General features: G+C 42.1%; 1 protein-coding gene across 1 annotated transcript in view; it reads right to left on the reverse strand.

The window, feature by feature from the left end:
* Positions 1-1,742: 1,742 nt before the first annotated feature.
* The window catches only part of EFCAB8 (EF-hand calcium binding domain 8), a 64,596-nt gene continuing 49,344 nt past the window's right edge, over positions 1,743-16,994 (reverse strand). The window contains exons 22-26 of the mRNA XM_055344524.1: positions 10,565-10,733; positions 4,659-4,791; positions 3,242-3,446; positions 3,060-3,158; positions 1,743-2,144 (exon numbers count right to left, since the gene is read on the reverse strand). Coding sequence (XP_055200499.1) covers positions 1,743-2,144; positions 3,060-3,158; positions 3,242-3,446; positions 4,659-4,791; positions 10,565-10,733 — 1,008 coding nt within the window. The remainder of the gene's footprint in view (positions 2,145-3,059; positions 3,159-3,241; positions 3,447-4,658; positions 4,792-10,564; positions 10,734-16,994) is intronic.

Consider the following 16,994-nt stretch of genomic DNA (forward strand, 5'->3'; position numbering starts at 1 on the left):
GGAGTGAATGAGTGTGAGGGACTCGAGGGCGTGAGTGCATGTGTATGTGAGGTCAGCACATGTGTGTGCAAAGACAGGAAACCATCTAGAGGAAAATACACCAAACTGATCTCTGGGAGGTGGAATCCAGATGGTTTTTATTGGCTTTTATGCTTTTCGGTATTTTCTTGATTTTTCTGTACTCGGCCTGTTCTACTTTTAGAATCAGAAGAGAGCTAAATATAAGGTTTTTTTTGTTTTTTTTTTTTTTAAGGCCATTGATGCAGAAGGCAGATAGCAGGCAGAGAAGAGACTGGGGTGGCTGTGCCGGCGCCTGGGCCTGGGGAGGGGAGGGGGATGCTATGGGGCTCAGGCAAGCACAAGTGACCAGGAGACAGGACCCCAGGCCACCAACCCAGCTTACCCACTCACCAACTCTGTGTGACACTGACCTCCAGTTCCCCAGCTGGGTTCTAAGCTCCTTCTGACCTTGATGCTCCAGGATAATCAGTCCCATACCCCATCTAGGGCTCTGGCCAGGAGGGGCCAGTGTGAGCAGTAGGAGAGACAAAGGGTGGCTCACATCACCGTGGCGGTGCCTTCTGGGCCTGGGATTCTGCGCCAGGGGTGCCTGCCAGTCAGAGGGGCCACCTGCAGGCTCCCTCGGCAGAGACAGATCCCCATGGTTAGCTGCTGCTGGAGTAGAAGGTAGGACTCAGACTTTCTTGGGTACCTACCATGCGCCTAAACCAAAATGTGTGGGCAGAGGCAGGAAAATGTTGCTGTAACGGGGCCAGGTCCTCAAGGGGAAGGGAGGCCTCACACAGAGTCAGAAGGAAGCTTCCCGAGGTTGACCTGTCCTGACCCCCAGTGTCCAGCCAGATGGCCCCGAATGCAGAATCTCAGGTCCTAAAGGGGACCTGAATCTCCCTCCAGGCAAGGGCTCCACAGAGGCCTTTAAGAAAATCCCCTGAGCCCTGGTAATTGCAACATCCCATCCCCACGCCTCTCTCTCCATCTCTGGGCCACTGCTTTTACCACTGCCCTCGCCACCCTGAGTTCTACACCCAAGACACTGCCCAGAGCAGCACATAGTGGAAGGATCAAGAGGCTTTGGCTCTGGAGAACCCAGGTCCAGAGTGCCAGTGGCAGGGCCAAGCCGAAGTGCCCTCCACCATGGTTCTGAGTCTCCCTTGCATGAGGGGCAGAACAGTCTGTAAATTCTGGATTTCCTCTATTGAGTGCCTGATGGCAGAGGAGGACAGGCACACAGCAGGGCAGGAGACACACAGCCGCTACCAGCTTAGATGGCTGCTGGGTCTCACTCCAGCTATGAGGCTGAACCAAGTTTCAGAAGCAAACAGCTCATCCCAGCGGCACCACCCACCAGCCACATCCACATCACCAAGGAATCTTCGAGGCCCTGGGCCTGTGCTTCACTGCCAGACAGCTGCACCAGGTGTCCTGGGTGAGGGGACTCTCCCCTGCATCCAGCCGGGGCCCCATTGAGGGGAACATGGCTCAATCTCAGACACAGCCTGGTATCCAAGGAGGCAAGGGACACAAAACCCAACCTCCTGGCCTATGGGACTCAGATATCAGCAAATATTTATTTTCTTCTCTGGGGCTCTGGTGAAGAAGGAGGTCCATAGGAGAAAGGCTATAGCCTGTGGGTCTGGCAGCATTTGTAATAAGCCAGGGACAGACAGGATCCCCGTGGGCCTGGGCGTTGTGCTGCAGGACTGGAGAGAGGCCAGGCCACCTCAGAACCTGACGCGGTGGCTCTTCTTCATGGAGGATGAAAGGGCGGCCTTCAGAGGTCTTGAGAGCAGTTTGATAGATGAGGCAACAGGCATGGGGGACGCCGACCTCTGCGTGACATACCTGGATGGCTGGGACATACCAGGAGGCTGGAGGTACGGGGAGGTGGGCAAGGCGGACTCCAGGAACCCGGAGCCTGAGGCTTTCGGGGTGAGGGTGTCGCTGGGGGAGACAGAGGCAGTAGACGAGTTGGTCTCTTCAGGATCCAGGTCCTTTTGGCTATTGTGGGTCACCAGGTAGATGTGCTGGCCGTGATGCCCTAGGATATTGTGCACCAGGAAGTCAGGTGTGTGGGTGGGTGACAGCTGGTTGAAGTGTAGGCTTTGGTAGATCTGAGGTGAAATCTGTGGGGAATAGAGCAGGGGAGTTCAGGGGTTCACCCAGGACCAAGAGCAGGCTCACAGGAGGAGGGGCCCTGGGGTCTTCCTGTATAAAAGAAGTCTCCAGAGTACCATGGTTTTCACCAATAACCACAGCCCACTGGAGCTGCAAGCCACTGTGTGCCAGGCCTGGCATCCAGCCCCTCTCCAACAACACTTTGTGGTCAGCATGGGACTGCCCCTATCTCAGAATGAGGCCTCAAGCTGGACCCGAGGGGGGCCCCCATCTCTCCCGGGCACTCACCAGGCTGCATTTTGAGGCCTATTTCTAAGAGGGAGGAGTGCTCCCATCCTCGGACAGAGGGGTGCTCTCACTTCAAGTGCTCTCCGCAGAGGGAGAAAGCTCTCATAAATGCCCCCTATGGCAGATGCCTCTGCAAAAGGCCAGAGTCTGCCCAAGGGAGAGGCAGGCTTGGGCTCAAAGCTGTTCTGCACAATCTCCGGCTCTCTTTTTCTTTCCCCAAGCAGAGCCCCCTTCCATTCCCTCCATTTCTTACATGGCACCATGAGACCCTGTGTCCACTCTGGAGCAGCCCACAGTATGAAGACAAACAGCCCAAGGAATAGCCGCAGACTCTGGGAAATTCTTTGAAGTCTATCAGAAGCACCAGGCCCACAGAGAACCTCCTCCCATGGCCCAGTGAGGTGTGTCCTCAAAGACAAAACCTGTGTCCATGGCCTTAACCACGGCCGTGCAAACAAACCAGCCAGACCAGCTTCATCCCAGAACTGCCTAGGGCCCCAGAATTCGGTCAAAGGACTGATGCTCCCTTGACCCCCGCCAGGGGGCCCTGAGGGCACAAGGGTGGCTGTTGATGGAGATGGGCTCCCCAGCCTCCAGCCCCAGCATCTCAGGGAGCCAGCACCACCCCGCCTCACCTGGTGCTTCATCCAGCCATACTGCACATTGGTGGACAGGACTCCGGGACTCCGAGACCGGTCCTTGGGCTTGTATGCTCCTCCCACGATTTTGCTCACCTGCAGGAGTCGCAGCAAGCATGAAGCCTCGGGCAGACAGCTGCAGGCCCCTCTATGCCCCTGGGCCCCCCACGCAGCCTCACCTGCTTGCCCTTGGACTCCCACTCGAGCCAGCTGTGCTCAACGTCTTCTGAGTAGTGCTCTCCAGCCCATGGGGACGTCTGGGTTATCCTCTGCAGCTTACCCCAAGCCTCAGCCTCTGCGTCTGCCTTCCCATTCAGGAGAGCCATGAGTGCCACCTGCTCCCGCCGCTGGTACACCAGGGCCTCGGCAAGAGCCCGCTCCTCCCTGATGTGAGGGGCTTTCCTTCATAAGATGCCCTTGCACCACAAAATGGGGTGGCCTTCCCATGGAGCCCAAGAGGGTTTCTCCCTTCTGGGCCCGACCCTCTCTCAACTTTATCCCTCCCCTGAGGCCATACTGCCCAGGACCCACCATTAAACAAGTGTCCAGTGAATGTTAGCAAAGTCCAGATTAAACTGACCCCCAACAAGTCCTGTGACCTTTCCTACCTCCCTCTGCTCTTCCCCATGGAGGCCTGACACCCGATCTTGATCTTACCTGGGCCTCCCCTTGTGGAATATTTTTTTCCCTTGTGGAATATTTAAACATCCTCTCCCTCCCAGGGAACCCCTGTCCCTGCCTCATTTGTGAACCCCACACAGGACTGTAAAGATGTATGCCTTGACAAGAGTGGAGCCACAAGGACCATAAGTGCCCAGAAAACTCCTATTTGCATATCAAAACCCAACTCCAAAATCTCTTCTCCTATGAACTTTTTTTCACTTGATCCACCCAAGGAGGTGACTGTCCTTTAAGCCTTTCCTGCTTTTAATGGTCCCATCAGTTGTCACATAAAATGGCAGCCACGAGTTCACACATCCATCTCCACAAGAGGGCCGTAAGTTCTCTGAGGCAGGACCTGTGTCTGCATGCTTTGAATCTCTATAACCTAGCACGGAGTCTGGCAGTCAGCAAGACCTCAATAAAATTTTTTTTGGAATGACCTCAAATTATCTGAGACTTGGTCAGGAATAAGAGTGGAATGTGGGAGGAAAGGAACTTGTAGAGGAAAGAGGTAGTGAGCAGCCTGACTTCCCCATGAATCAGGAAAATGGACAAGCATCTGTTCAGGACCAGGACCCTGGGCACTCTCCTACCAGGGACCTCTAGCCACATAGAAATGGTCTCCACAGGGAAGCCAGCCCTGGCTAATCTGAACCTGGCTCTGGGGCAGGGGATCATCTAAGGGCTTGCATTTGTATATTTTCTGCTGGTTTGTACCACTCAAACTTCCAGCTGAACTGGGCTCCACTAGGCCACCACTGCCACCTGTACAGTCAAGTTTCCTGCAGGTCCCAAGCCTCTGGCCTTCTGAAGGCCCTCTCCAAAGATGCCCAGCACTACCCAAGCCAGATGAGGCTTCCCAGGACCTAGAGAGGCTTGCAACATCCCCCCCTCCTTGAGCCAGCAAAGACCAGGTAGGCTGTGATAACTCACTGCAGCTCTGGACGGAAGGCCTTCTGGGCAGCATCTATAGAGTCAGCCTCCTCCTCTGAGCTTTTTCTCAGTGCAAGATCACCAACCATCTGAATATCCTGCAACCTTTTCCAAACACTCACGCCAAATGTCCCTGTGATTTAATCAGATCCAGCTCAGTAACAAGAACCAGTCTACCTCCCCTCCTCTGAACCTTCTTCCCTGTACCCTCCACCCTCAAGAGTCAGCTAGCAACCCTTTACCCTTGGCCTGCACCTCATGATGCTTACCACATGCCAGGCATTATGCTGACTACTCTACAAATACCTGAAAGAACCAGACACTAACCCTAGAAAAATGCTTGGAGCTCAGGCCAATGAATCCTGCCCCACATGTAGGCTGAGATGGAAAGAGTGCTGTGGTGATGACTAAGAGATCCTCAGGTGGGCTTATATAGCTCATGTATAAAGTAGCAATGACACAAAATGATCAGGTGTCCATCAGCTGTGAGATTGGGGTGGCACTGGGGAGGAACGGGGCTGGAAGAGAAAGCAGGTAGGGTGAGTAGAGAAACATGAGTCCTGCTTTGGGGTAGGGTAGAGCAAGGAGTAGGCCATTCTCCTGCTGCAGAATTTTTTAAAAAATTAAAAGATATATATAGTAAAAAAAATCCCATTTTAAAAAGTAATTGGAGAGCTGTAGAAGCGAAAAAGGAGAAGATGAACTGAAATTACAGAAAGAAAAGATTCCTTCTTAGAAGAACTAAAATTGAGAGCTGCTTCCTTCTCTGGGAGCATTCTCTGACTCTGGGCACAGGCTGGGTGAGCATCAGGCTCTGCTTAGGCAGAGAGAAGCTACTGGAAGAAAAAGAAACCATAAGAGCTTCTGACAGCCATTCTGGCTGGCAGGATGGATCAAGCTAGTGGAGTTCCACATGCATAGCTGTGTTTTCCACAGGACATTTACTAAGCCCTGGGAGAGCTGAGGGCCTGGAAGTTGAGCTAGACAGAATGAGATTGTTGGGAGACAAAGAGGAAGAAGACTTTAAAAAAATAATATATTATTTATTTATTTATTTATTTATTTATTTATTTGAGACACGAGAGAGAGAGAGAGAGAGAGAGAGAGGCAGAGACACAGGCAGAGGGAGAAGCAGGCTCCATGCAGGGAGCCCAACGTGGGACTCAATCCCGGGACTCCAGGGTCACGCCCTGGGCGGAAGGCAGGCGCTAAACTGCTGAGCCACCTAGGGATCCCCCAAGGAAGAAGCCTTTCACAGACCTTGCCCTTGAGACAGATTTCACAATGGAAGACAGAAGCAAGCTGAGTCTCTCTACCTAATGCTTCAGTCTAGACCCAACCCAGTTCAGCTCTTGACTGCAATGAGATGAACAGCCCTGTACACAGGAATGAGCACATAAACTGGAAGAAAATCAGACCAATTTTAGTCTCTGTAGTTCTTTTATACAAACTCTAGACAAGTCTTGGATTTAGTTTTGGATTTGGTTTTAGTTTTGGTTTTGGTTTTGGTTGGGGGGGTTGTTTTTGTTTTGGGGGGTTTTGGAGGGGTGGATCTTTTATTTTAAAATTTTTAAAGATTTTATTTATTTGACAGAGAGAGAGAGAGAACACAAGCAGATGGAGCAGCAGGTAAAGGGAGAGGGAGAAGCAGACTCCTCACTGAGCAAGGAGCCCAACACAGGGCTCCAACCCAGGACCCGGAATCATGACCTGAGCTGAAGGCAGACACTTAATTAACAGAGCCACCAGGCACCCCAGAGTGGATCTTTTTATGCATATGATATGTAAAAAGACAGGAAAATATAACCAATAATAAAAGGAAGAAATAAGCATTAGAATCAGACTATAGATAATTCTGACATTGGAAATGGTAGATACATCTTAAAATAACTATTGTAAAAAGTTTAATAAAATAAAGGAAAATATGAACAAAATGAAGGAAAAGAAGGAGAATTTCAACAATGAATTGGGTTCTATAGGAAAGAACCAAATGGGTAGTTGAGAACTAAAAAAAAAAAATACAAAATTAAGAATTAACTGAATGGATTTAATAGCCAGCTGCATAGAGAAGAAAACAGGATTAATGAATTGGAAGGCAGGTCAGCAGAAAATATCCAAACTGGAATGCAGAAATTGAAAAAAAAATAACATGGAGAGAATAGAATAGAGAGATATAGGGGACAGAGTCAAATGATCTAACATACATGTAATTAGAACCTCACAATGGGAGGAGAGAGAATGGGCAAAAGCACTACTGAATAGATAATGTTTGACAACTTTTCAAAACTAATGAAAAATACCAACCCGCAGGTTGAAAAAGATCAGTGAACTCTAAGCAGGAATAAAACCACACTAAGGCACATCATAGCCTAACTGCTGAAAACCAAAAGCAGTCAGAGAAAAAAGAAAAATTACCTTCAAAGTATCAACTTATGGGGTGTCTGGTGACTCAGCTGGCTAAACCATAGACTCTTGATTTCAACTCAGGTCATGATCTCAGGAGATCAAGCACCGTGACGGGCTCTGCACTCAGAATGGAGTCTGCTTGAGATTCTCCTGTCTCCTCTCTCCCTCTGCCCCTCAACCCCACTCACACTCTCTCTTTAAAAAAAAAAAAGTATCATCTTACACTTGACTTTTCAAGAGAAAACAAAGAAGTCAGACATGATGTGAAAATCTTTTTTTTTAAATACTGAAGGAAAATAAGCCTCAAGCTGATAATTCTATGCTCAATAAAATAATCTTAACATTATAGGGCAAAATAAAGATGTTTTCAGGTAAATAAAAGCTTAAAGAATTAATCACTATCAGGGATGCCTGGGTGGCTTAGTCAGTTAAGCAATTGACTTTTTTTAAAGATTTTATTTATTTATTTATTTAAGAGAGAGAATGTGAGCAAGGGAAGGAGCAGAGGGGGAGGGGGAAGGACAAGCAGACTCTGCACTGAGCACTGAGCCCCACATGGGGCTTGGTACCAGGACCCTGAGATAATAATCTGAGCCAAAACCAGGAGTTGATCACTCAATCAGCTAAGCCACCCAGGCACCTCAAGTGTCCAGCTCTTGATTTTGGCTCAAGTCATGATCTCAGGGTCATGGGATTGAGTCTCACATCGGGCTCCACACTCAGCAGGGAGTTTGCTCAAGATTCTCTCTCTCCCTCTGCCCTTATTCTCTCTCTCTCTTTCAAAATAAATATTTTTTTAAAGAATTAATCACTAGCAGACCCACTCTATAAGAAAAAATAAAGGAAGTTCTTCAGACTGAAGGAAAATGATTGCAGATAGAACCCTAGTATTTCAGGCATCCTGGGTGGCTCAGTGGTTTAGCGCTGCCTTTGGTCCAGGGCGTGATCCTGGGGACCTGAGATCGAGTCCCACATCGGGCTCCCTGCATGCAGCCTGCTATTCCCTCTGCCTGTGTCTCTGCACCTCTCTCTCTCTCTCTCTCTCTGTCTCTCATGAATAAATGAATAAAATCTTAAAAAAAAAAGAACCCTAGTATTTCAGGAAGGAATGAAGAGCATCAGAAAAATGGTAAATATGGGTAAATACAAAACAGAAACAGGCTGCTTACAGTAACATTAACAAAAATGACTTGTGGGAATACATAACACATGTAGAAGTAAAATATATCCTAGCAATAGCACAAACAGTGGGAAGAAGAAAGTAAGATTCTTGCACAAGCATCAGATAAGGAGTGCATATTACAATCTCTAGGATAACCACTAAAGAATAATATCAAAACATACAGTTAAAAAGCAAATAGAGGAATTAAACAAGATAATTGTTCTAAATATTTGACTAATCCAAAAGAAGGCAGAAAAGGAGGAATAAAGGAACAAAGAACAGAAAACAAATATCAAGATGACAGACTTCAACTGTATAAGTAATTTCATTAATATTTGAATGGACTAAATATCCAATTAAAAGGCAAAGATTGTCAAGATGAAAAAAATAAGACTCAATACAATGTCGTTCAAAGGAGCCACATTTAAATATAAGGATGGAGATAGGTTGAAAAGTCATGTTGGCAAAGGGTACAAACTTTCAATTATAAGATGAATTAAGTTCTGGGGAATCTAATGTACAGCATGGTGACTACAGTTAACAATACTATATTTCATACTTGAAATTTGCTGAGAGAGTAGATATTAAGCATTCTCACCACCAAAAAACAAACAAACAAACCAGTGACTTATGTAAGGTGATAGACATATTAATTATCTTGATTGTGGCAATCATTTCACAATGTATGCATATACCAAATCATCATGTCATATACTTAAAATGTCAGTGTACATGGTCTTTTTTTCTGTTTCTATTACTATGTCTTCATAGTCACTACTCTTTTCTTCTGTAGTATCTAATCTGCTATTAATCCTATCTAGTGTATTTTTATCTCAGATATTATTGTTTTTAATTTCTAATTTATTTGGGTCTTTTTACATATATTCAGTTCTCTCTTTAACATGCTACATTTTCTTCTACCTTTTGTAACATATTATGAAATATAATCATAATATTTATATACATTATAGATTATATCTATTTCTACTATATTATATATAATTTATAATATTACAAATGTACTTATACACAGTATATATTATATATAATTATATGTGTATGGTATATATAGAGTATATATTAATATATTATGTTGTAAATTATACCTCAGGGATTGCTATTCTTTGCTGCCTAGTATCTGTTGTCTGGAAACTGTTACATATATTTTGTTAGTGCTTTTAGTTGTCTTAAGTGGGAACATAGGGGCACCTGGGTGGCTTAGTGGTTGAGCATCTGCCTTTGGCTCAAGTCGTGATCCCCGGGGCCCTGGGATCAAGTCCCACATCGGACTCCCCAGAGGGAGCCTGCTTCTCCCTCTTCCTATGTCTCTGCCTCTCTGTGTCTCTCATGAATAAATAAAATCTTTTTAAAAAATGGGAATGTAAATCCAGTCCTCGTTACTCTGTCATGTTTGGAACCAAAAGAAATGATAGGCAATAGAAACAGACCCAGAAGTGAACCAGATGTTAGAAATATCAAAATTTTAAAATAACTTTGATCAAAATGTTCAAGAACATAAAGTATAAAATGAGGAATTTCATCATAGAACAGGACTAATTTAAAAATAGTCAATAAGTTTTTGAAGAGCTGAAAATGCAAGGAAACCTAAGTGAAAATTCAGAAAGGAATAAGCCTTTGATAAGAGACAAGAGACCAAGGCTGCTTTCAACCCTGACAGAATAATGAGAGGAGTATGAACCCTCCATGAAGAGGAGAAACCAGATGAGTCCTTCATGAACTTTTAACCGCCTTACATGACATGACAGATTGTAATACAGGATGTTCCAGCCACAGGGCAAGTCTGCAGCTACCCACCAATCCTTCCGTCAGGTCTCCACAGGGTACATGGTGGCAGTACAATGAAGGCTGCTGGCCGGCGGATCGCCAAGATAGGCCATGCAAGTACTAAGTGTAAGAACACATAAGATGCTATTTATATGATGGCTATATGGGTATATGATTACTTTCTGAAAACTCACCAAGCTGAACCCTTTCGGTTTGTGTGCTTTTCTTTATGTACGTTATAACTCAACAAGCAAGTTTATTTTTGAAAAGAAAAAATGAGTGTGCCTCCTCAGATATAGGATTTGCAAAAATATACACAGGCAAATGATTTTGGGTACGTGAGTGGGTGGAGAGACAGTTGATGGATAAATGGACAGACTATTGAATGGAAAATTGGAAAGACTCACATCCTGTGATACTATTTGAGCAAAGAAAGTAGCTGTGGCCTGAAACCCTACCCCACAAGATATAATGTTTATGCCAGCTTATGTTCTAACAGGGACAGGGCCATGATGGGCCATGTGTCATGGCTGAGCTTCAGCAGGACCCATACCAATGGTGTCACCGGAGAGTTTCCAAGCCTTGACGTCACAGTCGTGGCCAGCACTGATAATCAGCTGGAAGCTATCCACATACAGGATGTCTGCCACACTATCCAAATGGCCCTTCCAGGCATTCAGAAGCTTGGGGGGAACCAGGGAAATGGTCTGGCCAGCCACGACCTACAGGGGACAGCATAGGAGAACTACTTACACCAAGACACAGGTTCATCAGAGGGCACCCAGGACTGGAGGCAGCAGAGCCTTCTGGAAGGTTCTAGTTCTAGACATGTTCCCACATTAACTTAAGTAAGTCCTGGCACTTCTCTGGCACTCACTGGCTCCTTTGGTATAATCATTTTTTAAAAAGCATTTGTTTATTGCTATGTTGTTTACCAACTGCATCTATACAGATTATTCCATTTGAACATCATAACAACCTTATGGGATGTGTATGAGTCTCACCATTTCACAGACGAGAAAAGTGAGCCCAAAGCCACATAGCTAGAAAGTGGTGAGGCTAGGACAAGAACCAGGTCTTCTTCTAAAGTTATTCAGCTGGGCACTGGGAATAGAACAGGGTGAGCAAGGGAGTGATAGATAGATCACATTACACTATGAAAGGATGAACTCTACTTAACTGGAAAATGAGTAAAAATAACCAGGACTATTTTAAATAAAACAGTATTGAAGGGAGTTGTATTTTACCATACTCAAGTATGTTAAGAAACAATATAACAACTTTAAACAGAGCAATGGGAGATAATAGAAAAAAAGCTTGGAAACCAACAGACATTTATATAAAAAACATTGGTATGTAAGAGTGGCAGGAAAACCTGTGGTAATAGAGAGATGACTCATAAACAGTGCTGGAATATCTGATAAACTATCAAGAGAAACTTAAATCATTGTGTTTCTTAAAAATAAAGAAACACTAGGGCGCCTGGCTGGCTCATTTGGCAGAGCATGTGACTCTTGATTTCAGGGTCTGGAGTTCGAGCCCCATGTTGGGCATGGAGCCTCCTTTTTTTAAATTTAATTAATTAATTTATTTATTTATTTATCTATTTATTTATTTATTTTTATATTGGAGTTCAATTTGCCAACACATACCATAACACCCAGTGCTCATCCCATTAAGTGCCCCTCTCAGTGCCCGTCACCCAGTCACCCACACCCCCCGCCCACCTCCCTTTCCACTACCCCTTGTTCATTTCCCAGAGTTAGAAGTCTCTCATGTTCTGTCTCCCTCTCTGATATTTCCCACTCATTTTCTCTCCTTTCCCCTTTATTCCCTTTCACTATTTTTTATATTCCCCAAATGAATGAGACCATATAATTTTTGTCCTTCTCTGATTGACTTATTTCATTCAGCATAATACCCTCCAGTATAAAAAAAATTTTACTTAAAAAAAAACAACTAAAGAAACACTAAAAGGGTCAAAGAATTCTTTTTAATGAAATGTAAAACATCTAAAAGAAAATGTGAATGAACATTTAGCTTACCTCTTAATAAGAAAGTGAGAGAAACTGGAAATACCACAATGGGAAGAAAAATTGACACAAAATAAAGTTGCAATTTCAAAATAGTCATAAATAAAATTAAAAGGCAAATGACCTGTTGGGGGGAAATATCGGCAATACATATGATAATTTAAGTTAATATTTTAAATATGTTTTAAAGTGATCATACATTACTTACAAAAGATAGTTATGACAAAAGAAAAATAGGCAGAGGACATGAAGAGATCATTCACAAAACTATACATGGCCAATAAAATAAGATGTCAACATCACTAATAAGCAAAGATATCTTCATTAAAATCAAAGGAAATAATTTGCATCTAAAAATCAACCAAAAGTTTTTTTCACTTCAAATCTTTATTTATTTAATGCCTTCTATAAGCAAGGCATTCTATCAACCCCAGGAACCCCCACTCAGATGAATACTGCTAATAATAAATATTTTATCCTGGCAAGGATAAAGCAAAATATTAGAAGTGCAAAACTCTATAAGCTTCCTGGAGTGCAGTTTTGCAGTACACATTAAAGGCCTTGGAAAGATTTATGTTGTTTTACATACTATTTCCATGAGACAAGTTACCAGACATGCAGATAAAGAACTACAAACAACAACAACAAAAAGATTTGTAGGGGGAAAAAGTGCTCTATCATTTTTACAGCTTTTAAACACAGCTTTATTGCAATATAAGTCACATACAATTTACCCACTTAGAGTGCTCACTTCAGTGGTTTTTAGTATATTCATAGAGTTTGCAACCACCACCATGATCAATTTTACACGATTTCATCACCCCACGGTTGGTGTAAATGGTATCAGACAATATGCGGTCTTTTGTGACTGGCTTCTTTCACTTAGCATGTTTTCAAGGTATATCATGTTGTAGCCTGTATCAGTACTTCATTACTTTATTCCATTCATCCATTGTGAACATGTGGTAGCTTTCACTTCTTGGCTATTCCAATGAATGCTGCTATAAGCATCTGTATATAAGATTTTGTGTGGACATATCTTCATTTCTCTTGGTTGTATGTTTAGAGGTGAAATTGCTGGGTATGCAGTAACTCTATGTTTAACTTTAACTGTTAAACTGTTTTCCAAAGCGGCTGTAGCACCGTGTCCTTACCAGCAATGTACGAGAGTTCCAATTTACCCACATCTTAGCCAACATTTATTATCTACAAACATTCTAATGAGTTCACACTCATGGGATCTCATTATGGTTTTGATATGAATTTCCCTAATGTCTAGTGATGTTCAGCATCTTTTCATATACTTATTGGGATTTGCATATCTTCTTGAAGAAATGTCTATGTAGATCCTTTGCCCATTTTTTTTAAAGATTTGTTTATTTATTCATTCAGAGAGAGCGAGAAAGAGGCAGAGACACAGGCAGAGGGAGAAGCAGGCTCCATGCAGGAAGCCCGATGCGGGACTCGATCCTAGGTCTCCAGGATCACACCTCAGGCTGCAGGCAGCACTAAACCGCTACGCCACCGGGGCTGCCCCTTTTGCCCATTTTTAATTGGGTTATTTGTCTTTTTATGGTCGATGTGCAAGAATTCTTTGAATAGTCTGGATACTAGTCCCCTATCATACATATGATTTGCAAATGTTTTCTCCCATTCTATATGTCATCTTTTCCCTTTCTTAATGGAATCTTTTGCAGGCTGAAAAGTTTTTAAATTTGACAAAATTCAATTTATTTGTTCCTTTTGTTGCTTGTGGTTTTGGTGTCATACTTAAGAAATACTGCCTAACTCAGAGTCATGCAAATTTCTCCCTATGCTTCCTTCTAAGAGTTTTATAATTTTAACTCTTCCATTTAGGTCCATGACCACTGAAGTTAATTTTTGTGTATGCTCTAAGATATGTTTTTCTCTGTGTTATATGTTCATTCTTTTGATGCGGATATTCAGTTTTCCCAGCATCATTTGTTTAAAAAGACTATTCTTCCTTTCATTTGATTTGGCACCTTTGTCGAAAATCAATTGACCAGAAATGTGAGAGTTATTTTTCCACTCCTAATTGTATTTCATTGACCTAACAACAGTGTTTTGAAGTTTTCACAGTACAAGTTTTACATGACTTTTGTAAATTCATTCCTAAATAATTTTTTGATGCTATTGTAGGCTGGATGCCTTTTATTTCATTTTCTTGCCAAATTCACCTTCCAGTAAAACATTAGTAATAGTGGCAAGGGCAGACATCCTTGTCTTGTTCCTGATCTTAGGAGGAAAGAGTTTAATCTTTCATCATTAAGTATGATAGTAGCTGTTTTTTTGCAGGTGGAATTTGTCAAGTTGAGGAAGTTTCCTTCTACTCCTTGTTAATTGAATGTTTTTATCAGGAAAGGATGTTGGATTTTGTCAAGTGCTATTTCTGCATCTGTCAAGATGATTGTGTCTTTTATTCTTTATTCATGTAATAAAATGTGTTACATTAATTGATTTGGGGTATTAAATCAACCTTGCATTCTTGGGAAGTCTCACTTGGTCAAGATGTGTAATCCTTTTCATATGTTGCTGGATTCAATTTGCTAGTATTTTATTGATGATATTTGCATCTATATTAATAAGAGATGTAGTTTTATTTTCTTGTGATGTCCTTGTCTTGTTAGAGAATCAAGATAATATTGGCCTCTTGGAAAACTCTGGCAAGACTTCTTAAAGAATTGACATTGATTCCGCTTTAATTACTTGGTAGAATTCACCAATACAACCATCTGTACCTGGGCTTTTCTTTGTGGAAAGTTTTATTACTAATTCAATCTCTTTATTGACAATATTCAAATTTCCTATTTCTTTAGATTTTCTATTTCTCTTTGAGCACACTCTGGTAGTTCATATCTTTCTAAGAATTAATCCATTTTCTGACACCTTTTTTGCTAATAAAAAATTTAAAGCTGTTCTAATGTCCGACAATAAGTTAAATAAATGATTATACCTCTCTAAAGTGAAATATGACTTAACCATTAGAAAGTCTGATTTTAAGAATGTTTGATAATTCTAGAAGAATTATCTAGAATTAGATAGAATTAGAATTAGATTCTAGAATCTAGAATTAACTAGAAGAAATTCTAGTTACATACAATATAATCCAAATATGTTTAAAATATATTCTAACATGGTCAGGAGCACAAGTTCTTGAGTTTACTTGGGTTTACTCCCAGGTCCAGCACTGACAGTCATGTGAACTTACCCAGGTCTTCAGTTTTATCTTCCTTATCTGAAAAGTAACAACTCCCTCACAGAGCTATTATGGAGAGTCAGTGAGAGAATACATGAAAGTACTTATCACAATTCTTGAGACACAGTAAGCGATAAATAAATGACACTTCTTGCTGTTACTAAAATGATTGCATTAATATTACAGATGCCTCATATATTGAACCTATGAGTGACTGGTTGCCAACAGATTTGAATGCAGTGAAATTTCCTTCTTACTAAAACCAGACCAGACATAATATCTTTGTGCAGAGATTCAAAAGGCACATAAGACTGTAAGATGGCTTTCAAAACTGCAAACACATACAACCCTCTGACCTAGAAATCTCACTTCCAGGAATTTATCCTTCAGACATATTTTTCACACATATGAAATAACATGCACTACTCACTTTCATTTAAGAACAAAAGATCGAAAACAACTTCAGTTTCTCTTCAAAGGGAATTATATAATTAATATATCCTATGGCTTATTACACAGCTATAGAGAATAGTGTAATCATATGCAAAGATTTCCAAGATACATTATGGAATAAGAAAAGCAAGATGAGTACCGGTGCATATGACCTGCTACCATTACATAAAAATAAGGAGGAAAGGACTTTCTGTACTTCTGTTTGCATAAATAAATACTGGAGGAATAACAAAAAATCAATAGAAGTGAAACAAGAACTGTTTTGGGGGGTCAGGCAGAAGCAAGAGTAAGTGTCCTCACTATAAGCCTTTTTGCATCTCCTGAGTTTTAAAATCTTCATCGATATATAATATACATACAGAAAAATGCCAGAGTAAATTTTTACAAACTGAACACAACTGCATGACCAGACCCAGATTATGCAACAGAGCATCGTCAGTCCACAAAGCCCCCCACCTGACTCCTTCCAGCTACTCCATGCCCCACACAAAAATAATCATTTCTAATAGGGTACGTCTGTTTTATCTGTTTTTTGTATTTTATATAGATGGAACTATAAAACTTATAATATGTCTTCTCTTGTGTCTTCTTTCACTTATATTGTTCAAATAATAACCCACTTTGTAATAAGTTGCAAATAATTCATTTCTAATGCTGGATATTGTTCCATACAGTATGTACAGTGCAATTTATGTTTTCAGTTTCCACTGATGGGCATGTGGGTTGTTGCAAATGTAGAGTTATTACAAATGGTAATTCTATCAAATGTTCTTATTCATTATCTTTCAGAGCAGAGGCTTCTCTTAGGTATAAACCTAAAAGTGGAATTGATGGATCATAGTGTAGACATATATTCAGGTCTAGCAGTTACTGCCCAACAGTTCCCCAAAAGGATTATGCCAATCTACATTCCTGCCAGCAGTGGAAATTCCAGTTGATCCTTGCCAACATTTGGTATTGCCTATGTTTTTAGTCTTAGTCATTCTGGTGGGTGTGTAGTGGTATCACACTGTGGTCTTAATTTGCATTTTCCTGATAACCAAGGAAAAGGTGCTCAACTTCATTCGTTATTAGGGAAATATTAAGTGATTTTTGAACTATGTAAATATATTACCTACTCAACAAAATACATACGTATTTTCATTATTTTTTAAAGGATTTTATTTTTTAAGTAATCTCTACACCTAATGTGAGGCTCAAACTCACCACCCTGCGATCAAGAGTCACATGCTGTACTGACTAAGCCAGCCAGGTATCCCAAATATTTTCTTTATTTTAAA

The sequence above is a fragment of the Nyctereutes procyonoides genome, unplaced genomic scaffold, assembly GCF_905146905.1.
Source record: "Nyctereutes procyonoides isolate TBG_1078 unplaced genomic scaffold, NYPRO_anot_genome, whole genome shotgun sequence".
In the NCBI taxonomy this organism is placed as follows: Eukaryota; Metazoa; Chordata; class Mammalia; order Carnivora; family Canidae; genus Nyctereutes; species Nyctereutes procyonoides.